Here is a 27,472-nt window from a genome sequence, read left to right as displayed (position 1 = left end):
GGAGCGCAGGCTGTAGGTGCTCAGGCTTCAGGCCTTGCGGCCTGTGGGTCCCGGAGCCTGCAGGCTCAGTAGTGATGGCTCGTGGACTTAATTGCTCTGTGGCACGTAAAATCTTCTGGACCAGGGATCAAACCCACGTGCCCTGCCCTGGCAGGTGGATTCTTACCCACTGCATCACGAGGTAAGTCCAACACAATATTTTAACTCTCCAGGACACAATCCAAAATTACCTGACATGCATAGAACCAGGGAAATACCAGCTTGCAGGAGAGAAGACAGGCTACAGCTAAGATGATGCGGATATTGGAATTACTGGACAAAGACCTTGAGGTCGGCAGAACTTTGTCCCCCAAGGCCATCACCCCCAGTGTTACTTCTGAGAACAGGTTATGTTTTGTGGCAAAAGCACTTTGCAAATGTGAGACCATCGACGAGGTTCCCCAGTTGACCTGAGGCATGAGCGTTGCAGACTCCAGAAGCAGCTGCCCTCCCAGCCCTAGCGCCCTGCCAGAGGCGGTTGTTTGGGCGATTCGTCCTCCAGCGTGCTTGTTTGAATGGAAGCAAATGCGTGTGTTCATGGTCCTCTTCACCAGAACCACGTGCCATGCACCCGCTTTGCACCCTGCTTATCCACCTTCATACCAGAGAGGCAGACAGAGGCCTTCCTCTCGTGATGGAAATTTCAGCAGCTTCCTGTGCTGAGGACAGAGGGCTGCGCTTGCCAGTGAGCCACGCGCTCATTTGCCAGCCAAGGGGGACGCAACTGGGGAGCAGACCTTTTTTTTTTTTTACATAGACTTCTTTAGAGCAATTTGAAGCTGAAACTCCAGTGGAAGTCCCACAGATTTCTCACACGCCCCCACTCCAGACGTGCACAGCCTTCTCCATCGTCACTGCCCCACCCCAGGGGCGCCTCTGTTACAAACCTGAGTCGACACGTCGTCACCCAGAGCTTCGGCAGACTTTTGAGCTGAATTGTTCCTTTAGAATGGAAATTACACATCACAAGGTGGTTTTGAAGGTTTTTTTTTTTTAATTATTAAATGACAATATATAGGAGCCAAGTTTGTAACACTAGATGTCAGTGGTGGAAATTGTATCCAGCCACCAGAAATAGTTTTAGGAATAAGACTGCAGAACATTTTGTTCAATTAGAGGAAGAAAAGAAAGTGAACCAGGGTCCCTCGTCAGTCCCTGGATTTTGATAGATTCCCTCCAGGTCTCTGGAGAGGGTCCCCCTGAGGAGGTTCCCCTGATCCCTCTGGAGGGGGTCCCACTGGAGAGGTCTCCCTGGAGAGGGTCTCTGGAGAGATCTCCCTGGAGAGGGTCTCTAGAGAGGGTCTCTGGAGAGGTTCCCCCTGGAGAGGGTCTCTGGAGACATCCCCCTGAAGAGGTCCCTCTGGAGACATCCCCCTGAAGAGGTCCCCCTGGAGAGGCCTCTGGCAGCACAGGAGCCACTCTCTGCCCTTTCGAGCCTGCAGGACTGGGAAGCGCTTGCTGTGTGTCTCATCTAGTTTGCATACTCTTGCCTTTTTAATGTTTATTTCTAAGCACACAGAGCAAAACAAAGTAATTTCTGTTCGGCTGTAATTTATGTAAAGCAGATTCCGTGCATACATTTTTCCTTTCTTCCCATGGTCAGGCTAGAGGAAGCAGTCAGGCTGAGGCAAGACTGTTGAACAAGCAACTTCATGCTCCTACGGGGAGGGTTCTGTCACAGCTGCCCACTCCAGAGTGAGACCAAGGTCGACTGCTGTTTGCAACCTAGCGGTTCCATCTGATTTTCTGAGTTCCTTCCTTCCTGAGTTTTCTTAAGCTAAAAGATGAGTACTCATTAAATGGGAGGTATGTGTGATAGCAAGCAGAGCCCTCCTGGAGCGTCCGCGGGAGGGTGCCCATGGGCTCGGGTCCTCTCAGGAGGGTCGTCCTCCTGCGGTAAGCCTCCAGGTGTGAGGGTGTCTTGTGATCCTCAGTCTCGGCTTCAGCCGGGTGGGTGTCTTCCTTTGACCAGGCGGCTATGACTGGGACAGAAGCTTGCTGCTCAGAAGACCTATAAACGTGCAGAGGCCATGTTTTAGAATTCCTTGATCCAAGAAAAGTGTTTTTCCATCTATCTAGTGTGGGTCAGACACGACTGAAGCGACTTAGCAGCAGCAGCAAAGTGTGTTACAGTGCGCTGTTAAAACTGCATGGATCAAACACACAGCTTGATGAACCGCGCGGACAGTGACCAGTTGGGCAGGGGAGCTGTGCTGGCCACACCTGCAACCTCTCCGCTGTGCACACCCTGGGGCAGCCCCCCAAGGGGACCCCAGCCCCGGCTCTTCCGGGATAGCCTCTCTGCATGTTCTTCTTGTGTGCCTCGCCTGAATGAGTACAGCAGCTTAGTCTTGCTTGATTTGGGTTTTTTGTTGGCTTTTTTTTTTTTTTTTTTTTTTGAGAAGTAGGTGTTTAGACATGACTTTCTTGTAATAAGTCAAAGGGAAGAACCTGAAGAAATTTTTTCCATCTAAATGTTTTATGAAAAAATATAAATGAGAATTACACAATGGAATACACGACAGAAGTGATTTAAAACAATACCTTGGCTGTGTATGTTGCTTCAGAATTGCAGCTTTACTTAAAAGGGGAAGGGTCGCTTGGTGCCCACCGCTTGTTTCAGAAGGGCCTCTTCTGGTGGTGGGTGAGCTCTGTGAGCCCACCTCGGCTCCCTCTCACCTGTCTGCACACCTGGGGCAGCTGGCAGGTGGGCTCGTCTTCCTTCACACCCTTCTTCCGCGGGAGCGCCTCACGGTTGTGAAGCTGGACCGAAAGCGCTCGCAGTCATGGTTCTCGGCACCTCGTGGACCTCACGCTCAGTGATGTGGGAGCAGGTTCTGCCACGCTGATCACGCCCGTGGCCTGCGCAGTGCCTCGTGTCCTGACGCAGTGCGTGTCTTTTGACTCCCGTGACGTTAACCGCAGTAAGAATTACTTCTCCCAGGGCCATGCAGCCTGGAGGGAGAGCTCTGAAGACGGCCGGTGACCGCCAGCCCGAACCGCCCTTGCAGCTCAGCTGGGTCCGAGCGCGGGGTGAGCCGTTGGCTTGTGTCGGGGGCCGGCTGGGAGCTGTGTCCGGCAGGATGACCAGCTGCCTCGTCACTCTGCTTGTGCTGTGCACGTCTCGCTTTCCCAGCACTCTTGACTCATTTTCTGTTTGCTTATTGATAAACCAGACGTGCAAGTCAGTTCTCAACCGGACGGTTGGGAAGGCCTTAGCGGAGTAGGGCTTAAGCAGGAGGCAGCAGGTCACTGAGAAGCTTTTCTGTCTTAATTCAAGAGATAAAAATTTCATGAGTTAATTTGTCTTGATAACAAAATTAACTTGAAAGAAAGAAGGCCAGGGAACTCAGCAGTGAAGCTGGCATGAAATGGAGTGGCCCAGGGGCCTAGTGAGGTTAGTTCTCCAAAGCACTTACTGCAGGCTAGTCGAAGACTTTTCCAAGATGATTAAGCAAACTAAAATAATTTTTGTGGCATCTGCATTCTTTCTTGATTAAACATCTGGCATTTGTTTTTGTCTTACCATGTTTAACCATTAAGTGTGTTTCTTTAAATTGACTTTCATACACAAATAGGCATACTTAAGGGAATTTGCCGTTAAGTAGAAGGTAACTATTAATAAGGACGAATGAAAGCAAGCCTGTATTACTAGATTCTAGCAGATACTTAGCCTAGTCTTTCATTGTTAAAGACAGTGATGAGATGGGCTCTTTTCAACTTAATAGCTTAGAGCTAGAGACCTTTCCCCACACAGCAGGGAGGGTTGGAAGGGCACAGGCCCCTCCCGGGGCACCTCTGACCCTCTCAGACCCTCAGCGTCCTCATCGGTGAGGAGGGCGCGGAGGGTGGAGATGACAGCGAGGTTATTGCGGGGGTGGGGCAGGGCAGTGCTGGCAACAGCAGAGGCGGGGGCTCCCCGCGGCGTGTGCCCCGCTGCCGTCGGAGTGGGGGCTCCCCGCAGCGTGTGCCCCGCTGCCGTCAGAGTGGGGGCTCCCCATGGCGTGTGCCACACTGCGGTCTGGCGCCGGGTCTAGAGTCTCCTCCGAACCCCCAGTGACACCTCTGCAGCCTGGAGATGCAGCTGAGAGACCAGGGCTTGCAGGGCTGGCAAAGGCAGCCCCAGCATCTCCATCCACCTTCCTTGCGTTGTCCCCTCCATGTCGGTGGGGTGGGAACCCATGACCCAAGTTGTGCGCACTCACCTACCTTTGCTAGAAGGCCCTGGGCCGTGCACACAGCGTGTGGGCAGCACCTGGACCTCTGGGCCGGGGGTGGGAGGAGGTGGCTGGGAAGGAGAGGCAGGTGGCTGTAGGCCACCCTGCTCCAGGGGGCCCCTTTAGATGGCATTGCCCGGCCTACACACCCAGGAGCCATTGGTTCCGGGGCTGCTGCTGGCGGGCATCTGTGCTCCCCCCGCCGGTGTATGAGGAGAAGATAATCTTTCTAAACTGTTTAGAGGTAGTTTAAGACTCGCAGAGGTGCAAAATCAGTGCTGAGAATTCCGGTCTACCCAGTAATTTTCTTATGTTTTAAAACTGAAGTAACTGAAGGTGATTGGGGTTTTCTGTTTGTTTCAGCACACTCCTCAGCTGCTGAGGAATGGGGGAGCTGGAAGGAACATACAGAGTCCTGCAGACCCCGGGGGCACGCCTGGGCACCGCGACCCCCGCGGGCGTCAGCACCCTGGAGCCCGGTCAGGGCCCCCCGGCGGGGGTGGCGCGGCCAGCGGCTCGGACGCACCTCCGCGTGCAGCTGCTGGACGACTCCGTGGAGCTGTTTGACGTCGAGGTAAGAAGCCCACGGGCCTGTGCCTCGTGCTAGCTGAAAGTCACGGGCCGGATTCCTCATTGCTGGTAGTAGACTTTGCCTGTTTATCAAGTTGCCTCAAGTAGCTGGGTAACAAGATGCTTGGAAACAGTGAGCCTGGAGAGTGACTTCTGCTGAGTTTCCTTTAAGCTTCTGACACAACGTGGGCATTCGGGAGGCTGGCTGAGGGCCGTGCGGTGCGGGCAGGAACCAGCTTGCCCGCTCCCGAGTCTTGGTGGCCCAGTGGCTGGGTGAGAGGTGCCCCTCAGCATCGCCGTGTGTCCACTTCCTTGTCTGCATGTGGGGGCGACTCCGGGCCCTGCTTCTCGGGGTGGCTGGGTGAGGGCTGAGCGCTCGCACATGAGGAGCCTGGCACAGACCTCGTTTTTCTGGGTCAGCAGTAAGAACACTTTTACTTTGAAAATTCCCTGTAGTAGCTTGCGCTGATAATATTGGCAAAAACAATTGAATATAGCAAACGCTTGAAAAGATTTTTTTCTGATTTCCTAAATAGCATTAGAGTGAATGGTCTTTTAAAAAATTGCTCATTTTCATAAGTGTGTGTGTGTGCGCTTAGTCTCTGAGTTCTGTCTGACTCTTTGCAACCCCACGGACTGTAGCCCGCCAGGCTCCTCTGTCCATGGGATTCTCCAGGCAAGAATACTGGAGGGGGTTGCCATGCCCTCCTCCAGGGGATCTTCCCGGCCCAGGGGTCAAACCCGGGTGTCCCACATTGCAGGCAGACTCTTTACTGTCTGCGTCACCAGGGGAGGCCATGAATACTGGAGTGGGTAGCCTATCCCTTCCCCAGGGGATCTTCCAGGAGTCGAACTGGGGTCTCCTGCATTGCAGGTAGATTCCCAGCTGAGCTACCAGGGAATGCAGAAATAAATTATTTTTTCTAGTATTTTTTATTAGTGTAAAGTAATACCTTTGACTGCATTCCCCTGCTCTCAATGTGACATACTAGAGTGAGAACGAACTCTACCTTGAGCAGAGGCTGGCTTGTGCTTGGGGGGAGGTCGGGGGCCGCACAGAAGGCGGGCAGGCGTGAGGGGCTGGAGGAAGCTGGAGCCTGCCTGCAGAAAGCGCTGTGAGAGCAGAGTCGAGGCAGGCGCTGAGCGCGGGGAGGAGCAGGCGCTCCCACCCCAGCCCGGAGCCCAGGGCCGGCGCTCTTGCTCACATGCTCCGTGGCAGGCATCCGGCGCCTGGGTGCCTAGTGTCTGGACCCTGCAGGTTCTTAGGTCCCACCTGAGGAAGAAAGCAAGCATCACTTAATCGGGCAGGTAACTGAAACTGGCAGGACCTGCCCGTCCGCCTTCAGCGACACGCCTGTGTTGCAAGAGGCCGCCTTTGCAGGACAGGGAGTCTGGAGAAAGCACCTTTGCGCCCCGGGGAGCGGGCGGCTCTCTGCTCCCTCTCACCTTCTCACTGTCCTCCGATGAGTCACCTGGAGGAACCGGTTAAAGTCTGGGAATTAGCTGGGCTTCCAGGTCTCTTCCAGCCCAGTGTTTGGAAGAATCTCCACCATGAAGCTGCCCTGTGGTGAACGTACTCGCTGTGGTCCAGGCTTCAGAGGGGGCTCCCGGGTGCTCAGTGGTGAGAAGTCTGCCCGCCAGTGCGGGAGACGCAGGTGTGACCCCTGGATCAGGAAGGTCCCGGGAGGAGGGCGTGGCGACCCACTCCAGTGTTCTTGCCTGGAGAAGCCCAGGGACAGGGAGCCTGGTGGGCAACAGTCCGTGAGGTCACAAAGGGTCAGACACGACTGAGCGACTTAGCATGCACGCAGGCTTAGAAGAGCTTTAGGTGTTTGAAAGAAAGGAAAGAGGGAAGGAAGGAGAGAAAAGAAGAGAATTTTGCATTATTTAGGGTTTACTTTTGGAGCATCTTTTTTGGTCCTGGTTAATAGTCTTTATCAACTAAACCTAAGCTCAAAAAAGGAGAAAAGCAGACATTTATTGCTGAGTCACAACTAAGATGTAATTCTTATCTGGGAAATTCACTTGTAAATCAGAGACTCGATTGTATAAAGGTTCAGAATATAATTGCTGTTTCCTTTGATCAGATAGAACCGTCATGTTTGGTATTTTGAGATACTTGGCGGAGTCCAGAAATTAAGAGTCACATTACTGTTGCACGTCATGAGTTGGGTAGGGAACTTTTTAAGTTGCGCCCGTGGTGCCTAAAGTCCGCCTTTCAGGAGAAGCGAAAGTTCAAAATGTATTTTTGTAAATGAGTTGTATTGTTAGTGCCCTATCCTCCACAACTGTGTCAGTGAGCTTCGCTGAGTAACAAACCACCCCCGGACTCAGTAACCTGAGTGAACTTTTAATGCTTCCTGCACGTCTGAGTGCTGGCTTGGAGGGTCTTCTGGCTTGGCCCGGCCAAGGGGCTAGCACGACCTCACTCCTGAGTCTAGGCCCAGCCGGAAGCTGTCTGCATGTGGCCCTCACCCTCCAGCGAGCTGGCGTGGCGTGGGGATGGGCGTGTGCTCGGGGTGGGAGCCGTGAGGTCCTGGCTGGGGTTCACCCCTGCAGCTTCCGCTGTGTCCCCCTGCTCAAGCAGGCCACCAGCCATCCAGGCTCTGGGGTGGAGAGGTGTGCGGAGTGGGGAGCACTCGTGAGGCTTTCCCAACAGCTGTTGCCAGCGGTCAGGACCATGGTCTCTGTGAAGAAAGTGTCCCGGGGCTCTGGTGCTGGTGTCTTGGCTGCTGACACACCTCTCGGGCTGCTTGGGAAGGGCTGCAGAGAAGGTGTGCCCGCCTGCCCCCTTCCCCCGCAGGTCCAGGACGCAGAGTCGAGGCTGGCTTCCACCCGGACCCCCTCCCTCTCTCCCATCACCACCCCCTGTGCCCCGCCGGCACCACCCCCTCACCCAGCAGGCTGGGCCCTGAGAGGCTCGCTGTGGCCCGCTGGTTGCTCTGCGCTGGGGGCTGGTGTGGACATGGGTGCCTGGCGGGAGGTCCCTGGCCAGTGGCCTCTCTCAGTAGCTCAGAGGTGGTCTCGTGGGCCTGGAGCCAGGCTCTGCTGCTAAAGGCAGATCAGGGCAGCAAGGCTGCGTCCACATGTGGCCCAGTGTGGCCCAGGGCCAGGCAGGGCACAGACGAGCTGGGCAGGGGATGTGCTCTCTCCCGGGGTGGGGGGGGCTTTGTTTCTCGAGGTGTGGCAGCGTCCTCTGGCCTTAGGGACTCGCTTGCGGTTTGTAGGGGTGCTCTCTGGCCGCCCACGCCTACCCCGTGTGCTCGTTTGGTTTACTTCCCACCGAGTGTCCCGCGGGCATGTCTGTGGGCCCACGGGGCTGATATGCTGACCTTCCCTCCTGGTGCAGACGGTGGTGCAGTGGGCAAGGCCCACGGGGACGCCGAAGGTTCCATCTCAGGGGCCGAGGATGCAGGTAGCAGTTTGGTTATTTTCGAAGCGTTGTCTCTGCCTCTGTGAGAAGCCCCCCAGGCCGAGTCTCACGGGCAGCCCCCGCCCTGCTCCCTGCCCCCCAGGCCGCAGCTTGTCCCCTCCCCCTGGAGCCCCGGCTCCGCCCACCACCCACGGGCCCCCTGCATGTCCCTGGACCCCATGCTGCCACCCGGGCACCCCACAGTCAGCCTCTCCGAAGCTGGGCTGCTATCTCCAGAGCAGCGGTGCACACGCCGAGCAGCTTCACTGAGGTGTGGCACTCGTAGCCGCACGGCCGCCCGCGTGGAGCGCACAAGGTGGCTCTGCCACAGCCGCGCACAGCCACCACCACGGTCAGCTCCCCGGCGTCCCATCCTCACGGGGACCCCTGCGCCCTGCAGCTGCCACCCGCCTCCCCGCCAGTGCTCCACCCTCGGCCCTGCCTCTGAGCGTCCGGGACGCGCATCTTGTCCCCCGAGACGTGAGCGCCGTGGGCTGCTTCTGAGGGTTGTGCGAGGCCCTCTGTGGCTGGCTTCCCCGAGGCGTGGTGTGTTAGGGTCTCCTCTGTGGGGCACGGTGGGCAGTACTGTTTCCCTTTTGCTGGTGGAATCACACTCCATGGCGCCTGTGGGGAGAGAGAAAATCAGCCAAACACCGCACGGTGTCTTGCTCCCGACCGTGACAGCTGAGCCCGCTGCCCATAGGCGTACATGTCACCACCTCCTCGCGTGCCTGCGGGTCACATTTGCTATGTAAACACGTGTAAGCCCCGCCCGAGAAGCCCTGTGTTGCCTTGCTGCCGTGTCCGCTGCACAGCCACGAGAGCAAGCAGTGTGTCTGCCTTCCCTATGGCCCCTCGACTTTTCTTCCCGTTTCCCCGCTCACGCCTTGCCTACCGCAGCTTTGGCGAACCGTGTGAGCGGCGGGACGGTACCGACAGGCCCGTTTCCTGCTCCACTGTCAGCTGGGGTCGTTCCCCCCGGGCTGTGGTGGACACTGCTGCTGTGAATGGCCATGTGCACATCGGGGGCACGTTTGTCTGTGTGTCTGGGCCGTTGCCCATGCGTGAGCACTCAGGGGCCCACTACCTTCCAGGGGGGCTCCCCGTCTCCCTCCCACCAGCGAGGCCTCCAGTTTCTCCACGTTCTCACCTGCACTGAGTATTACCTGACTTGAGTCTAGCCGTCCTGGTGGGTTTGAAGCGGTGGGTTCACTGTGGTTTCAGCTAAAATTTTTAAAATTCTTAATGGCTTAAGAAAGGAAGGTTTTGAGCCCCAAATATGAGAATTGTACCATTAAAAAGTCCCCTTTTGGGGTGGTTCCTTGGATTGACGGTAAGTCATTGTGAAGCTCCGCGTCTTGCTGAGCCCATGACCTCACGTGGAGTGAGCGGCTCTACACCCCAGAGTGGTGAGGACCGTGGGGAAAGCAGGCCAGAGACAGGGCCTGCAGGCCTGGGCACTGAGGCTGGCAGACAGCAGGGGCTGCCTTGGGTGATATCTGAAAATACTGAAGTTCCATTTAGCGTGGTCATGCCAATCCCATGGGCGGAGGAGCCTGGTGGGCTGCAGTCCACGGGGTTGCTGGGAGTCGGATACGACTGAGCGACTTCACTTTCACTTTTCATTTTCAAGCATTGGAGAAGGAAATGGCAACCCACTCCAGTGTTCTTGCCTGGAGAGTCCCAGGGATGGCGGAGGCTGTGGGCTGCCGTCTATGGGGTCGCACAGAGTTGGACACGACTGAAGCAACTTAGCAGCAGCAGCAAATTTATAGAAGTAGGACCGTTTACTGACACTGTATTTTCAGCTCATGTGTCATAAGTAACAGCTGCCAGTATCTATGAGTAGCTTCACACATGACGCTCACTTGTGCAACAAACTTAAGTTTATTACAGTCAGGTAAGATGATGGAGCAAGATGTACTTTATGGTTCTTACTAGTTACTAGTTCAAACATCTCTGTTTCATGTAGAAGGGCGGGCGGAGGAGGCAGAAGTCTGTCTGACGAATGCAGGGTGGAGCTTCAGCTGTGACTTATTTTAAGCAACATCGGGCATTTATCAATAGCATTCTTAGCTTCCCGGTCGGTCAGCGGCCAACTTTTTGATCTAGCAAAGCCATGATTTGTTTTCAGTTAATTAACTGAATTCCATGGTTTTTAAATTAGAGATCTGGCCTCGGCTCCGGGAAGTCTTTGTTCTCATCCATGAGAGGAGCTGTCTGGAGGCCGTGCCAGGCCCCTGGCCGTGCACACAGAGGCAGGCAGTGAACAATGCCCAGCTCCCTGCCCTGTCGGCAGGCGCTCTGCAGGGCCTCCCCCGGGCCGCGGGCGCAGCGTCGGGGGGGTGGGGCGGGCACAGAACAGGCCCTTCACTGGCCAGTCAGGGCCCGAGGTCAACCGTCGCTTCCCTGTTGTCTGCTCTGTGGGCAGAGTGCTACTTGGGGACTGAAAGAACCATCTGGGGCGCGGTTGGGCAGGGGCACCTCTTCCCGGAGTGAGTGCCCGCCTCTGCTGCCAGCTGGGGGTGGGGGCCAGTGAACACGAAGCTTGCTCATGTTCCCTGTTTCCTAACACACTCAGAATTTCCAGAATGGGCTTCCTTTTCTGTGAATTGCAAAAGCTTTGGCTTGAATATGGGACAAGTAGGAGGACAGACGCTGGTCATGAAGTCCCATTCTGCAAGACTTGAAGTTGCTGTTCCAGTAAAAACTTGATGTTTTCTTTCTGGCCAGGAAGACATAGCCAGAATTCCAGAGAGTACCACGGCCAGATGTCTGTCGCCGGTCCCGCACGCACACCCTGAATATGGCAGAGAAACCGCCTCAGAACTCATTTTGGTCTGATCTCAGGAGAAGCCAGTAATTCAGCTTCTGAGGTGGGGATAGTGCAGGCTTCGCCCAGAGCCCTGTGTCTCCAGCCCACGCAGCCTCCGTGTGGTCCTGCCAGCTCTGGAAACCTGTCATTTGGTTTTAGAAAGCTGGTCTCCGTTTTCAGCCCTGAAGCCCAGGAATGTGGCAGGATGAGATGGGCCAGGGGTGTGGACGTTTCCCCAGCTGTGGCATCGAAGCACCAACACACATGCGCGCGCACGCCTGCACACGCACGCCTACATGTGTGCGCACGCCTGCACACGCGCACGCCTACATGTGTACGCACGCCTGCACAGGCACTCCTACACGTGTGCACACGCCTGCACACGCGCACGCCTGCACGTGTGCGCACGCCTGCACATGTGCACACGCCTGCACACACGCACACCTACACGCACGCCTGCCCTCGCGCACGCCTGCGGGTTGGCACGTGCACTCTGTCGGATGGGCCAGCGAGGATGACCAGCGGCAGAGGGAAGAGAACCTGGAGGCGGCCCCCAGGGAACGCGGCCCCGCGTTGCGTTGTGGAAAACAGCCACTGTCTCAGTGTCTCAGCAGAGGGTCCTAGGAAGGACACGTGCTGACGGGTGTCTGCACCTGGGAGCTGTCCCGAGGACCTGAGACACCCAGTGGGCCTGTGTCCTTGGCCACCCTGGCAGGAGATGGGTGGCAGAGGTGGAGTGGAGGCCCGGTGACGCGTCTGGCCTGTGAGCCCCTACCCTGGCTTCATACACTGCCCCCAGCACCCTTGCTCTCCCCACGTGGCACTCATTTCTGACCAGGAAGAGTCCGAAGCCCTCTGTTCCGGGGAGCCCGGGAGAGCTGAGCTGGGAGAGCTGAGCTGGCGCGGCTGCAGATTGCTCTGCAGGTGGCCGCTCTGTTCAGCCTCCCCCTGCCCCCCCCCAGCTGCCTGGGCCTCTGCGGGGTCACCTGGCCTGCAGCTTGTCCCCCACAGTCCCCTTTCCCCAAGGGGGGCAAGCTGCCTTCTCTCTCCCTAAGGACGCTGGGTGGGGCAGCTTGGGACCAAGAGGTAGGTCTCAGCCGGGGTGGCTCGTGGCAGCGTATGTTCCAAGTGTGGGTGCAGCTCTGCTCAGGGCCTGTCCTGACGTGTGGGCGCCTGTCTGCGCCTGTGCGGGCCGCGTGGACCAGCTGGGGCAGGACGGCCTGGGGTCTCCCTGCAGGCCTCCGCGCAGCCGCCCAGCACCCTCCCCTGCCCCCATCTGAGCTAGAACCTGCTCTGCTCGTGGTGAACACTGTCTGGACGTTAGAGGCAGGGCTGCTGAGGAAATTCCTGTGTGTGTGGCCCACACGTGTGCGCGTGCGCGGGTGTCCCCAGCGTGGCCCCTGTAGCCGAGGGGCGTGCCCGTCTCCGCCCTGCCCAGGCCCATGAATGCTCGGCTTCTTGGGTTTTCTAGGTCATACTGGGCCCATGATTCCTGCTCTGTCTTAAGGGACTTAACTGAGTCACTGACTCCTTTCAGTTGGAGGAAGTCGCTGAGGTTCTCCAGAAAGCTGAGTGCAGGCACCAGCTGTCGTGCCCTCTCACAGAGCGCATGCTGGGTCTCCACTTGTATGGTGTTTGCAGCTTGTGGTTTTTGAGTTCATTTCACTGTTTCCCTACCAGCGTGTCCCCCAGGATTAACCTTGAACCCCAGCCTCGCCCCAGTGAAGCGCTCACAGCTGGCACCTTGGAGACTAGCCAGGATGGCACGCGGGGCTCCCGACGCTGCCTGTTTGGGTCACAGCCGACACCAAGTTCGTGCAAGTCGTGTGTGTTCGTTGTAGAACAATAAGGGTGTTGGAAGGCCCACAGCCAAGGGGCGCCCCGGGTGAGGGCAGCCACGCACAGCGTCTAGGTGCCCCCAGCCTCTGCCCGTGCCTTAGCTCAGCACGCCTAGAATTGGACCACACACGCTTGTAGGCTCTCTTCAGACTTAGCATACTACCTGCGTGTTTCCATGCAACTTCTCCTGAAGGTTTTAATGTCTTTGGAGCTTTCTGGCTTTCAGTTTCTTCAGTGACTCCTCACGCCCACTCCGCGTTTTCCCTTTAGACAGGTATCTGGAGTGGGGGTTCTGCATCAGCCGGGGGTGTGTGGCCCCCGGGGCCACAATGGGCAGGAGGCCCTCACACAGCCCTGCCCAGCGGCGGTTGCCCACGACGATTTTCATACCGTCTCCAGGTTAAGAGGCAGGAGTGAGGTTTGTAGACACAGTTTTATCAAGCTTAGCCGTTTGGGATTTTGTTTTGAGGGATTTTGTGTGTGTGTGGGTGTGTGTGGCCAACACTGTTTTCAGTGTGATGCGTGCATCAGAGACGCAGCACGCCCGCCGTTTCTCCTTGCACAGTTTGGTGGGACCGGGTCTGTGCATGCCGCTGTCGTCCCCGTCACGCTTCCTCCTGTGATGCTGAACTTCCGTCCCCAGGAAACACTCACACCCCCGCCTCCCGACCTGTGACTCTTCTCCTGTGAGCACCTCGTGAGCATGGCGGAATCATGTGCTTGTTCTCAAGCACTGGGGTCAAGGTTCGCTCCTTTCTGGGCTGATGGTGTCCCGCGGTGTGGACGGAGCACACTTTGCTGAGCCGGTCAGATGCTGAGGGACAGTTGGGCGGCTTCCGTGTTTTATCCTCTCTGGACGTGGGGTGCAGACATCGCCTCAAGACGCTGCTTCCGCTTTGTCTGTTTCCCCCACGCTGGGAGTGCTGGGTCGTGCGGTTCTGCTGTAATCGTTGGAAAGTGAAATTCACTCAGTCTGACTCTTTGTGACCCCAGGGACTATACAGTGCATGGGATTCTCCAGCCAGAATACTGGAGTGGGCAGCCTTTCCTTCTCCAGGGGATCTTCCCGACCCAGGAATTGAGCCCAGGTCTCCTGCACTGCAGGCGGGTGTTTACCAGCTGAGCCAGCAGGGAAGCCCAGGATCACTGGCGTGGGTAGCCTATCCCTTCTCCAGGGGATCTTCCCGACCCAGGAATCGAGCCGGGGTCTCCTGCATCGCAGGCGGGTGCTTTACCAGCTGAGCCATCAGGGGCGCGCTGGCGGGCCCTCCACACTGGTCTCCACGGTGCTGCAGCACCGTTTCACTTTCTCAGCCACAGCGCAGAGGGTTTCTCACTGCTTCATGTCTTTGCCAACGCTTGTTATTTTCTCTTCCTTTCAAATTTTTCCTTCCGTTCTTTCTCTGCTCCTTCCTTCCTTTTCTGATAGCAGCCATCCTGAGAGATCGGGGATGGCATCTCACTGCGGTTTTGCTTTGCATTCCGTGATGATCAGAGACGCTGAACATCTTTTCGTGGGCTTATTGGCCATTTGTGTGTATTTAGATAGGATATTACTTGTGTGTGTATATATTATTTGGATAAATGTCTGTCCAAGTCCTTTGCCCATTTTTTAATTGAGTTGTTTGGTTTTCTGTTGTTGAGTTTAAAAGTTCTCTATATATCCTGGATCTTAACCCCTTATCAAATATGTGATTTGCAAATTTTTCTACATCATATTAGAAGTTTTTAAAAAAACAGGAATTTGATGGTTGGAGAAATACTAAATATATTGTATTTGAAGTAAAAAGAACAAGTCGGGATATTGGAGACACAGCAGCTGACAGCTTACGGTGAAGAAGCAGGAATGAAGGACAGGACACGTCCACACGAGGCATGTCTACCCCGGACTGGACGCCTGCGCAGGCCGTCAGCGTGGCTCTGAGCCACGCCCAGGGGCCCTGGCTCTCGGGAGGTGACGCTGTGGAGCCCGGGCACAGGCTCGCAGTGGACCGTGAGCCGATACACCAGGGAAGCTGAGCCCTCAGGCAGTGGGGATGGGGCAGGAGTGTGGGTCCCCCTTAGACAGGAAGGCCTGGGGACGGACCAGCACTGTGGGGCACAGAGTGTGCACAGGACGCCGGGGAGGGGTCCCCGGGGAGGCCTGGGCCCTCCCGTGCTGGCAGCCCCAGCTCCTCACAGGGAAGCACGCCAGGCAGGCGTCTGGGCTGTGGGCCGCGGAGGCTGCTGTAAACCCCGCTGCTCCTTGACTCCTGGGTTTCAGTAATTCTGGGCTTTTATTTTTGGCGAGATTTTGACTAGTCATTAAAGAGAGACATAAAGAGTGTCCGTAGGCACCTCCACGCTGTTGTTGGACTGCTTTGGGGTGTTCTCTGCACACGTGTTGTGCTTTTGTGCATTTAATTCTGTAGTTTATATGACTCGACTTGATTTTCCCACCGTGGCCGTGAGGATCCAGCCAGCCCGCAAGGGCTGTTTTCTGGTGAAAATCAAACTGACGTTTTCTTGCTCAGCCCTCGGTCCCAAACCCCCTCCTGGGTTGCGCTCTCTTCAGAAGCCTCTGTGTAGACTTCCATCCCAGTTTCACTGTCCAGCCTAAGATATCTTTCTTTAAAGTAACTCTCACATTCCTAATTATGAAAAATACATCCTTTCTTACTGTTCTAAGCTTAGACATTTATAGTGTTTTCTCATAATTATATTTTTTGCATATGTTTACTCCACTAATATGTGACCTTGTGCTTTTTTGCATATTTTGATATTTGAATCTAATGAAGTTAGATTTTTGTAGCAGAAGACAAGCTTTTTTTTTTCCTGTTGAAGTAATTCTCAGTGAGTTCAGTTCAGTTGCTCAGTTGTATCTGATTCTTTGCAACCCCATTGACTGCAGCCCGCCAGGCCTCCCTGTCCATCACCAACTCCCAGAGTTTACTCAGACTCACGTCCATTGAGTCGGTGATGCCATCCACCCATCTCATCCTCTGTCGTCCCCTTCTCCTCCTGCCTTCAATCTTTCTCAGCATCAGGGTGTTTTCCAACGAGTCACCTCTTCGCATCAGGTGGCCAAAGTATTGGAGTTTCAGCTTCAACATCAGTCCTTCCAATGAACACCCAGGACTGATCTCCTTTAGAATGGACTGGTTGGATCTCCTTGCAGTCCAAGGGACTCTCAAGAGTCTTCTCCAACACCACAGTTCAAAAGCATCAATTCTTTGGTGCTCAGCTTTCTTTATAGTCCAACTCTCACATCCATACATGACCACTGGAAACACCATAGCCTTGACTAGATGGACCTTTGTTGGCAAAGTAATGTCTCTGCTTTTCAATATGCTGGCTAGGTTGGTCGTAACTTTCCTGCCAAGGGGCAAGCGTCTTTTCATTTCATGGCTGCAGTCATTTTCAGTGAAGACAACTTAAAAATCACTTTAAGGCTCTAGATGTTGCTTTCCTTCTGAAAAATATGTTGGAACATGGGCCCCTTTAAATCAAGCATATTAAATCAAGGAGAGTCAGCTTTACAGCTGTTTGCCCCTGGCTTAGATTTACATCAATCCAACATCTATCCTAAAACTGTATAAAAAATTAGAAACATATCCTAAATGTAGCAAAGAATCCAAATTGTATTATGAAATGAAACTATAAATTATATATAAGTACTGAGATAAAGTTGGACTGTTAGCATACTAACATAAAGAGTAAAAAAGACATCTCAAGAGACTTTGGTGCTCTTGCTGAGAACACAGGTTCTGCAAAGGGGCTTCAGTTTTTCCTTATTTAGTGGAATCAAATTGGGAGAGACCTCAGAGTGCTGGAGGAGGGCAAACTTGTTTCAGAAAAAAACAAACTTTATTGCTGTGAATTTTTACAGTTTAGAATTAATGCTCTTATTTTTAACATGCAGGTCAACTGAATTTATAAAGTAATAGTGTTTCATACTGGGTTTCTTATTTTTGCCTTTTCCACTGCAGAAAGTTTTTTATATACTTTTTTCAAATTATAAAATGAATACATGCTCCCTGTAAAAAATTCAGTCAGTTCAGTACAGAGGGGAAAAAGGTAAACGCATTTTTCTCCTACAACCAAGAAATAATGTCTTTGACACTTTGGCCTGTTGCCCATTCCGCCTCCCAGGTGATCAGCTGTGCGTGTGCGAGGGCGCAGGCTCGCCGTGCCGTCACTCACCGGCCACCAAGCGTCTCCCTGTGTTCACGCGTGCGTGTCTCTTCTCCTCCCGCCTCCTGAAGCCTCTGTGTTGCTAGTGCTGGTGGCCGTAGCGCTGTTCTCCTTGTAAAGGGTACGCTCCTTTCTGGTCTCAGTCGTCTTTTTGGCCTAAACTCGACCACGTTTTCTGTAAAGTTCCCGCTCCCACCCTTTTTGCTATTTGCCATATTCCGGTACAACCACACCGTTCTTTCACTCTGACCCTTTCTGTATCATTTGCTTCTGCTATTTTTCTTTTGTGCAATCTAATGACCAACACTGAGTGCTTACCACCTTCCAAGTGCGTTCTAAAGCACTTTGCGTGTATTATTTAATTTCCCGCTTAACCATTCAGTTCAGTTGCTCAGCCGTGTCCGACTCTTTGCGACCCCATAAATCGCAGCATGCCAGGCCTCCCTGTCCATCACCAACTCCGGGAGTTCACTCAAACTCACGTCCATTGAGGCAGTGATGCCATCTAGCCATCTCATCCTCTGTCATCCCCTTCTCCTCCTGCCCCCAATCCCTCCCAGCATCAGAGTCTTTTCCAATGAGTCAACTCTTCACATGAGGTGGCCAGAGTATCGGAGTTTCAGCTTTAGCATCAGTCCTTCCAAAGAAATCCCAGGACTGATTTCCTTTAGAGTGGACTGGTTGGATCTCCTTGCAGTCCAAGGGACTCTCAAGAGTCTTCTCCAACACCACAGTTCAAAAGCATCAATTCTTTGGTGTTCAGCTTTCTTCACAGTCTAACTCTCACATCCATACATGACCACTGGAAAAACCACAGCCTTGACTAGACGGACATTTGTTGGCAAAGTAATGTCTCTGCTTTTGAATATGTTATCTAAGTTGGTCATAACTTTCCTTCCAAGGAGTAAGCGTCTTTTAATTTCATGGCTGCAGTCACCATCTGCAGTGATGTTGGAGCCCCAAAAAATAAAGTCTGACACTGTTTCCCCATCTACTTCCCATGAAGTGATGGGACCAGATGCCATGATCTTAGTTTTCTGAATGTTGAGCTTTAAGCCAACTTTTTCACTGTCCTCTTTCACTTTCATCCAGAGTCTCTTTAGTTCTTCTTTGCTTTCTGCCATAAGGGCGGTGTCATCTGCATATCTGAGGTTATTGATATTTCTCCCAGCAATCTTGATTCCAGCTTGTGCTTCTTCCAGCCCGGTGTTTCTCATGATGTACTCTGCATATAAGTTAAATAAGCAAGGTGACAATATACAGCCTTGACGTACTCCTTTTCCTATTTGGAACCAGTCTGTTGTTCCATGTCCAATTCTAACTGTTGCTTCCTGACCTGCATACAGGTTTCTCAAGAGGCAGGTCAGGGGGTCTGGTATTCCCATCTCTTTCAGAATTTTCCACGGTTTATTATGATCAACACAGCCAAAGGCTTTGGCATAGTCAATAAAGCAGAAATAGATGTTTTTCTGGAACTCTTGCTTTTCGATGATCCAGAGGATGTTGGCAATTTGATCTCTGGTTCCTCTGCCTTTTCTAAAACCAACATCTGGAAGTTCACGCTTAACCATTAGCAGCATTATTATTAGTTTTTGTTTTATAATTGAGGAAATTGAGATACAGGGAATTTTTAAGTTATGCAGTACTGGGAGTTCCAGCCAGGGCAATTAAAACAAGGGAAAGAGGAAGAAAAAATGAAGTGAGGGAATCCATATTGGAAAGGAAGAAGTGAAACCATCTCTTGTTTACAGATGACATTACCTTTAATGTGGGAAATTCTAAGGAATCTACCAAAAAACTATTAGAACTATTTGTTGTTGTTGTTCAGTTGCTCAGTCATGTCCAACTGCGACCCCATGGACTGCAGCACGCCAGGCTTCCCTGTCCTTCACCATCTCCCGGAGCTTGCTCAAACTCATGTCTATTGAGTCAGTGATGCCATCCAACCATCTCATCCTCTGTCATCCCCTTCTCCTCCTGTCCTCAATCTTTCCCAGCATCAGGGTCTTTTCTAAGGAGTCAGTACTTTGCATCAAGTGGCCAGAGTATTGGAACTTCAGCTTAAGCATCAGTCTCTCCAGTGAATATTCAGGATTGATTTCCTTTAGGATTAACTGGCTGGATCTCCTTGCAGTCCAAGGGACTCTCAAGAGTCTTCTCCAACACCACAGTTCAAAAGCATCAATTCATCCGTGCTAAGCCTTCTTTATGTTCCAGCTTACACATCCATACATGACTGCTGGAAAAACCATAGCTTTGACTAATGGACCTTTGTCAGCAAAATAATATGTCTGCTTTTTAATATGCTGTCTAGGTTTGCCACAGCTTTTCTTCCAAGGAGCAGGCATCTTCAACTTTCATGGCTGCAGTCACCGTCCGCAGTGATTTTGGAGCCCAGGGAAATAAAGTTTGTCACAGTTTCCATTGTTTCCCCGTCTATTTGCCATGAAGTGATGGGACCACTGCCATGATCTTGGTTTTCTGAATGTTGAGTTTTATGCCAGCTTTTTCACTCTCCATATTTAAAACTGCTAAACAAATTCATTAAGGCTGAAGGATACAAGATCAATATATAGAGATCAATTATATTTCAACACATTAGCAATGAACAATCCCAAAATAAAATTAACAAAACAGTTGAATTTACAATGGTATCAAAAAAGAATAAAATTCTTGGGGAAAAATTAAAAGAACCTGAAAACTTATATGCTCCTTGATGGTCAACTGCTAATTTCTTAAAGGGGAAATCTGTAGTTTTAACCCACAAAATAAAAGCAGTGAAAAGGCAGTGAGGGGCTTTGCTGGTGGTCCAGCGGTTAAGCATCTGCCTGCCAACGCAGGGGACACAGGTTTGATCCCTGGTCTGGATTCCACATGCTGCAGGGTGGCCAGGCTCAAGCACCACAGCTCCTGAGCCCGTGCTCTGGAGCCTGGAGCTGCAAGTGCTGAAGTCTGAGCATTCTAGAAGACTGTGCTCGGCAACGCGAAGCCCCCGCAGTCAGAGGCCTGAACACCGGGGCAGAGAAGAGCCCGTGCTCGCCTCGCCTGGAGGAAGCCCAGGAGCAGCAACGAAGACCGGATGCGGCAGAGATTTCAAAAATAAATAAATTTTTTTTAAATTGCAAATTCTCAAGCACAATAAGTTTCTAATTAAATTACCATCCAGTGATTTTTTTTTAATTTATGTAGTCAAATTATCCTCGCTTTTGTATTATCTATCCATTTTCCTTTATTTTGAAACTTAAATCACAGTGGCATTTATGTTGAATCCAGCTATAAAAATATTCATCATTTTTAACATTGCATTTTTTTCCTAAAAACTAAACACACTAATATGTGTAACATCCTAAAACAATCGACTCTGTCCATTTGCCTTTGTGTTTGTCTACCAGAAGTACTGATTTGTGACAGAACAAGAGTGGCGTTTTCTCTGAAAAGCTCTATTAATTGTGGGGCGGGAAATGCCTCCATGCAACTAAAACGAGTTCGATGAATCTCACTCTGTGTCTCTGAAAAACATGATCTTTAAAGATGAGTTTTAAATGCCAGAATCAAATGTCAGGAGGAACTGAGCTGGGCTTTCTTTTTCCCTTCAATGAATGGCTAAAGATTAAAATTAAAGATTTGGCTTGGAGAGCATATTCACTGGCATTGCGTTAACAGGCGGTGCTTATTACAGTGTCTTGTAACTGCTTATTTGCAGTTGTCCCTCGTGCTTCTAGCCGAGGCAGGGAAGGGAGCTTGCAGCTCAGCTGTGGGAGCCCGGGGGTCCTGCCGTATGTCTCACCCCCATTCCCCACCCCTCTGGAGTGACCCAATCCTGACGACCACCAGGGCCAGCTCAGCTCAGTCCCAAACGCATTGGAGCTGCAGCAAAACTGGTAGCTAAAAACGAAACAGAGCCTTGGGCACTGACAACTACAAGGCCACTGAAAGAAATGAAGCACCCACATAAACCAGTGGAAAGATGTTCCATCTTCGTGGATCAGCTGACGTACAGCTGCTAGCAGGGCAGTACCCACCAATGACCTGCAGATTGACCGTGACCCTGTGAGACCCCCGCTCTTTCGCAGAATTTGACAAGCTGGTGTTAAGACGTTTGTGGGAATTCAGAGACCTAGAACACCAACAACAATCTCGAAAAAGAAGAGCTGGAGATCCCACACATGAGCGGCTGGACTGTGACAGCGATCCAGGCCACGCCCTGTGGCTGCAGACTCACCCAACCACAGGCAAACCGTGGTCACATAACCTGCAGACCCGGAGGGCCCCTCGGGGCCTTGAGCATCTGCGGATCCACAGGGTACGTGGATACCAGGGACAACCGCATAGTCCGTGGAACAGAATTGAGAGCCCAGAAATAAATCCTTCCGTGAAGTCAGACCTCTGCCTCACCACACACAAGAAATCCTCAAAATGGGTCAGTGACCTCAATGTCGGAGTCACTAATAAAACTGTAGAACTCCCGGGAGGAGACATAGAAGTAAGTTTTCACAGCCTCAGGTTAGACAGTAGTTTCTTAGACATGACACCAAAATCACAAGTGACAAAAGAAAAACAGATAAATTGGCTTTGTTTTGAAAAAAATTGTGCTAGAAATACCACTACTGTGGCAGTGAAAGGAGTTTTCTTTCTTCATTTTCAGTGATTCCAGCAAGAGGCTGAGGAAATGCAAGTCTGCTCTGCCGTCCTCAGGAGAGGGTTTCCCCACCTTCCCCTCCTGGACATGGCCCTGAATCTGGGCTGTCTTCCAGCTCGGCAGGAATGCCTGTCTGTCATCCAGCTGATGCCCACGCCGGCCTCACCCATTCAGTTCAGGCTGCCTGCTGATCTCTAATTTCTGGAGGGAACTTTTATTTTCCCTTTTATTCTTTAGTTGTTTTTCTTTTCTTGGAAATCTCATTTTATAAATACATTGACTTCTTCCGTTGACCTTCTGAAGGGTCTTCATCTTTCATTTATGCGAAGCTGTTCTGGGTTTGGTCACCACCTCCTCTCTGTTCATCCGGGATCCGTCTTCCTGCTTCCTGGGTCCACACCTCTGTTCAGGAGTTTGGCGATAAGTATCTGCTCCTTCCTGGTTGTCGGTGCATAAGTTCCAGGCTGATCAGTATCAGTACCAGTGGCGTTTTTAAAGCCCGCAGTTGGGTGTTGCAAGCAGGCCTCTGCTCTGCGGGGCTGTGGGGGTGAGCAGGGGAGAAGTGGGCTCCCCAGGTGCACTCACGTCAGGACCGGCACACCAGCTGGGCCTCCTGTGTATGCAGAAGAAAGAAGAGCGCCCAACGGGCTCGCCTGGCCGGGAGACCCACGGCTGAGCTTCGTACACCCTCCGTCTTATTTTCCTCTGCTGCCGAGTTAACGACAAAGAATAAAAACATCGCGGGTGGATCGCCCCGCGACTAAAACCCATCAGAGAGACAGCAGGTTGCTTCCTTGGCTGCCGCCAGTGATATAACCTGTGTGAAGACGTGGGGACGCGCAGGCCTCGTTCACCGCCCCGCACTGTGTGCGGAGCCTCAGCTCTGCTGGGGGTTCACCGCCCCGCGCTGTGTGCTGAGCCTCAGCTCTGCTGGGGCAGCGGGACGGGCCTTCCCGCCTCCTGCAGGGAGACGGGCTCCCTTCTCGCTCTTCCCTGCCCCCACCGCAGCCCCGCATCCTCGGGGACCGGTCGGGACACTCAGCCCCACCCCTGGTCCTGGAGCTGCTGGGAGGTGGCTGGGCCGGAGTAGGGGCCCGTGGAGCAGACGTCTGGGCGGGCCAGGTTTAAGCCTCGCCTGGGCCAGCAGCGGCGTGCTGACGCCTGCGCTTGGACTTAGGCGCTCGCTGTGGACCTGGCTTCCCCCCGGTCTAAGCGCTCCGCTCTAGGCTGTGCCGTCCGCTGTTTGAACTGGGAGACGCGAGACGGTTCTCTGCCAGCGGAAACTCACTGGGAACGGGGAGGGCGCACCGCAGAGCCCAGGGCGGCCGGCGGCCCCGCCCCGCCCCGCACACGTGGCCCCAGCTGCGGGGCCGCCGTCCTCCCGTGAGGTCCCCGGCGGGTCAGAGGGCAGGGCCTGCAGGTGCATCCGGGTCACCGCGCGGGGAGCGGACGGGAGGCCGGACGGGAGGCCGGAACAGAACCGCCGGACGGGTAGCAGGTTCGGGGCGGGGTCTGGAGCCCATCTCGCTGAGTGGCTGGAGGAGCTGCCGGAGGAGGAGCAGGGGCACCGGCGGGCCCACGGACGCGAGAGCTCTCGGGGTGGCCTCCGAGGACACACTCCCTCCCCGAGGAGCAGGCGGAGGTGCCCTGGCCTTGCGCTCCAGCGGGGCTCCAGGACTGCAGCCGTCAGCACAGGGGGCAGGGGTCCTGCTCACACGGCGCCTGAGGAACCCAGAGACCCTCCGGCTCGAACGGGCTTCGGAGCAAGGGCACAGCGCCTGGCAGAAGCGCTGCTGGCCTTTCAGAGGGTCTGCAGTGCGAGGGGCTCCAGCTGCCTCTGGGTCACGAAGTCACGGTGGCTGTGCCCTGTGATTCACAAGCAGAAGTCTGGGACTGATCTAATTATTAGACGGAAAAACCATACGTCCTGGGCTCACAGTGGAGACGTGGGTTTGGTAACAGGAGCAGAGACGGAGGTCCTGTCATTCGGCAAACGAGCTGCAAAGGGCACATGGAACAAACAAGTGGAAGGACGGAGTCAAGCATTTTCAAGAAGCATTTTCCCGCACTGCACAGACAAAGAATAAAGAAGCACTTTGTTAGTGAAGCTTCTGTAGCCCGTTTCCATCCAGACAGAATTTTTAATGGTACTTTTGTTTATGTAAGTTTTTGACAATATGCTTATGTCTAAGCTTGCAGACGAGCTCTGCTTTGGAAACCAATTGGAAAAATGGAAACTCTGCACCACACACTTGTAGCCGGTATTTTCTGTATTATGTCCTTAGCACCGTGTCTCTCCAGCTTGGCGTTGGTGTCCCAGTCCCGGTTCAGGCTGTGGAGTCGGTCTCTGTGGTGTCTGTTGGGGGCGCAGGTTCTCAGGGCGCCTCCACATGGTCAGACAGCCCCATTCCCTCTGACCGCCCCTGTGGGCACAGACCGTGGGGACCGCAGTCCGACTGATGGTCAGTGTCTGCATTTTTAGGGACAGAAGGTGAACCCTGAGTGCGGCAGCCGTGAGAGGCCACAGCCGCGTGGGGGGCTGGCTGCTCTCGCGGAGCTGGCCCGGCAGCACACCAGTTATCTTTCCTTTCATCGTCTTGACCGTCGATGCCAGGACGGAGGGCCCTCGCGCGTCTGGGCGCGGCCTGGACGCCAGGAGTCTGCCTCCTGCTTCCCTTTCCCGATCTGTGTGCAGCCTGCCTGGCCCCTCACACGTTTCTTGTCCTCTTGTTCGTGGTGGATCACTCCATCTTTTAACAAATGACACTGGACTGGATGTCAGTATTTATGGTCACAACTGAAGGTTCTCAAGGCAAGAATATGGAAGTGGTTTCCATTCCCTTCTCCAGTGGACTACTGCTGGGGTCCAGCCCCGGTGGATCCAGGGTGATTTGAAGGTGGGGACGGAGTCGGCGTCTTTGGAAAAATACATATTTAATCACAGATATAGAGAGATTAGAAACGGATAGTGTAGTAGGAAGATTAGTGGAGAAAAAGAGCCTGATAACTTGGTCTACGTGGAATAGCATCCATGCTCCAAGATGGGAATTCGGCCAGAAAAACGGGAGCAAGAAAGAAGCGACATGGAGGAATCAGTCTTTCCGGAAACTGATCCGATTTCTTTATTTTTGGGTTTGCTTGTATACCTTTTGTTACACATAGGGATGAATAGAGTCACGCGGGAGTCAGCAGTCCTGACCTTTATCAAAATCAGGTGCTTCACATAAATGTATAAAAAGGTACATCATCTTCTGGCCATGAGTGAGACCTGCTGACATTTTATGATCCTTTCTTTCTGATAACCAAAAAACTTATTTCTTCCAAGGGTGTTTTTTCTTAAACCAGGCACCACACTCCAAGTAAAGTTACATTCCTATAGGGTGAGGGTGTAGTGAGTTACAATCAAGAAAGGAATTTATTTAACCCAAGGTTAACATGATTAGTCTTAAAGGTTAATACTTATTTCTCCTATATGTTAGTTATATTCATTATAAGGGTAGGGAACATGGAGATTTAGCAGCAAACATCAGCCCAACAAATGAAAATCCTTTCACCAATGCTCCCCTTAAGATCTATTTAGTCTTAAGATAGTGATAAAGTTACGTTTTTACATAGCAAGGACACAGTGATTTATAACAAAGCACAGTGATCTATTACAAAAGAGAAAATCCATTAACTCAAAATGTCTAGTATTACTAACATCAAAAACTACTATATTTCCTTTTCTATATTCCAAATACATTGATTAATATATTCCCAGGTGCCTAAGGATATGGAGGCTTGGCGGCAATCATTGACTCAACAAGAAGAAAAAGCCCTGATCAAGACTCTCAAAATGCTCCAAAACTCTCTGTGCTGTTTATGGTTGAGAGGTAGTAAACAATCATGGGCGTAGTGGCAGCAGTATGGATAATCCTGCCACACAAGCTAGTCTGTCAGCAGAGAGGTTTGACCTGAGACATCCTTGTCCCACCCAGAGCAGGGTATTAGCAGCACTTATTGATACAACAAATGAAAAACCCTTCACCAATATAATTCCTAACCAACCCACTATACTAATAATTTCTAACTCCCCAAAAGAATTTGCCTTTAGTAAGTCTAAAACATCTCGTGCCTCTCAGGTTGGGAGGCTGTAAACAATCACATGTGGCCGGACGAGCCTATACAGGTGGGCTAGACAACCTTCAGAGGAGTCCCTAAGCTGAAACACTCTTGTCACGCCCAGGAATTTTTATTGCCTTGGAGCTGCACGTTTACTCCTTCTCCGAGAGAAACGGTTATGGGGGAGAGCCCCCCGCAAAGTCAGAGGTGTAGGTGAGAGCATAAAACAGACTCTGGTTTTGGGGTTAGCTGCTCGGGAACAGGGGCTTTCCTGAGGCTTGATCACGCCTTTGCGTATGCCAAGCCTCCTTCCTCATGACCTTTGCCGTGGGCGGAGTTCCTCACGCTGGCCCCCGGCAGACAACGTTTTGTCAGAACTCTCCACCTTGACTTGTCCATCTTGGTGGCCCTACAGGCCTTGGCTAATAGTTTCATTGAGTTAAACAAGGCTGTGGTCCATGTGATCAGTTTGATTACTTTTCTGTGATTGTGGTTTTCATTCTGTCTGCCCTCTGATGGATAAGGATAAGGGGCTTATGGAAGCTTCCTGATCCCCATGAACAGTATGAAAAGACAAAAAGATAGGACACTGAAAGATGAACTCCCCAGGTCAGTAGGTGCCCAATATGCTACTGGAGAAGTGTGGAGAAATAGCTCCAGAAAGAATGAAGAGACGGAGCCAAAGTGAAAGCAACACCCAGCTGTGGATGTGACTGGTGACGGAAGTACAGTCCATTGCTATAAAGAGCAATATTGCATAGGAACCTGGAATGTTAGGTCCATGAATCAAGGCAAATTAGAAGTGGTCAAACAGAAGATGGCAAGAGTAAACATCAATATTTTAGGAGTCAGTGAATTAAAACGGACTGGAATGGGTGAATTTAATTCAGATGACCATTATATCTTGTAGGAAAGAATCCTTTAGAAGAAATGGAGTAGCCCTCATAGTCAATAAAAGAGTCTGAAATGCAGTACTTGAGTACAATCTCAAAATGACAGAATGATCTCTGTTTGTTTCCAAGGCAAGCCATTCAGTTTCACAGTAATCCAAGTGTATGCCCCAACCAGTAACGCTGAAGAAGCCAAAGTTGAGTGGTTCTATGAAGACCTATAAGACCTTCCGGAACTAACAAACACCCAAAAAGGATGTCCTTTTCATCAAAGGGGACATGAATGCAAAAGTAGGAACTCAAGAGGTACCTGGAGCAACAGGCAAATTTGGCCTTGTACTACAGAATGAAGCAGGGCAAAGGCTAACAGAGTTTCGTCGAGAGAACACACTGGTCATAGCAAACACCCTCTTCCAACAACACGAGAGAGGACTCCACATATGGACATCACCAGATGATCAACACCAAAATCAGATTGATTATATTCTCTGCAGCCAAAGATGGAGAAGCTCTATACAGTCAGCAAAAACAAGATCAGAAGCTGACTGTGGCTCAGATCATGAACTCCTTATTGCCAAATTCAGACTTAAAGAAAGTAGGGAAAACCACTAGACCATTCAGGTATGACCTAAACCAAATCCCTTATGCTTATACAGTGGAAGTGACAAATAGATTCAGGGGATTAGATCTGACAGAAAGAGTGCCTGAAGAACTATGGACAGAGGCTCATGACATTGTACAGGAGGCCATGATCAAGACCATCCTCAAGAAAAAGAA

The 27,472-nt window shown here is 52.3% G+C and overlaps 1 protein-coding gene across 2 annotated transcripts in view; it reads left to right on the top strand.

Annotated features, from left to right (window-relative positions):
- Window positions 1-27,472, top strand: part of FARP2 (FERM, ARH/RhoGEF and pleckstrin domain protein 2) — a 100,932-nt gene that overhangs the window by 6,461 nt on the left and 66,999 nt on the right. For both annotated transcript variants that reach the window (XM_042239310.1, XM_042239300.1), the window contains exon 2: window positions 4,620-4,830. In XM_042239310.1, the coding sequence (XP_042095244.1) occupies window positions 4,642-4,830 (189 nt within the window). In that variant the 5' untranslated portion in view covers window positions 4,620-4,641. The remainder of the gene's footprint in view (window positions 1-4,619; window positions 4,831-27,472) is intronic.

This window comes from Ovis aries, chromosome 1 (assembly GCF_016772045.2).
Source record: "Ovis aries strain OAR_USU_Benz2616 breed Rambouillet chromosome 1, ARS-UI_Ramb_v3.0, whole genome shotgun sequence".
Classification (NCBI taxonomy): domain Eukaryota; kingdom Metazoa; phylum Chordata; class Mammalia; order Artiodactyla; family Bovidae; genus Ovis; species Ovis aries.
Note: the sequence above shows the minus strand (reverse complement) of the source record. Positions and strands in the feature narration are given on the sequence as shown.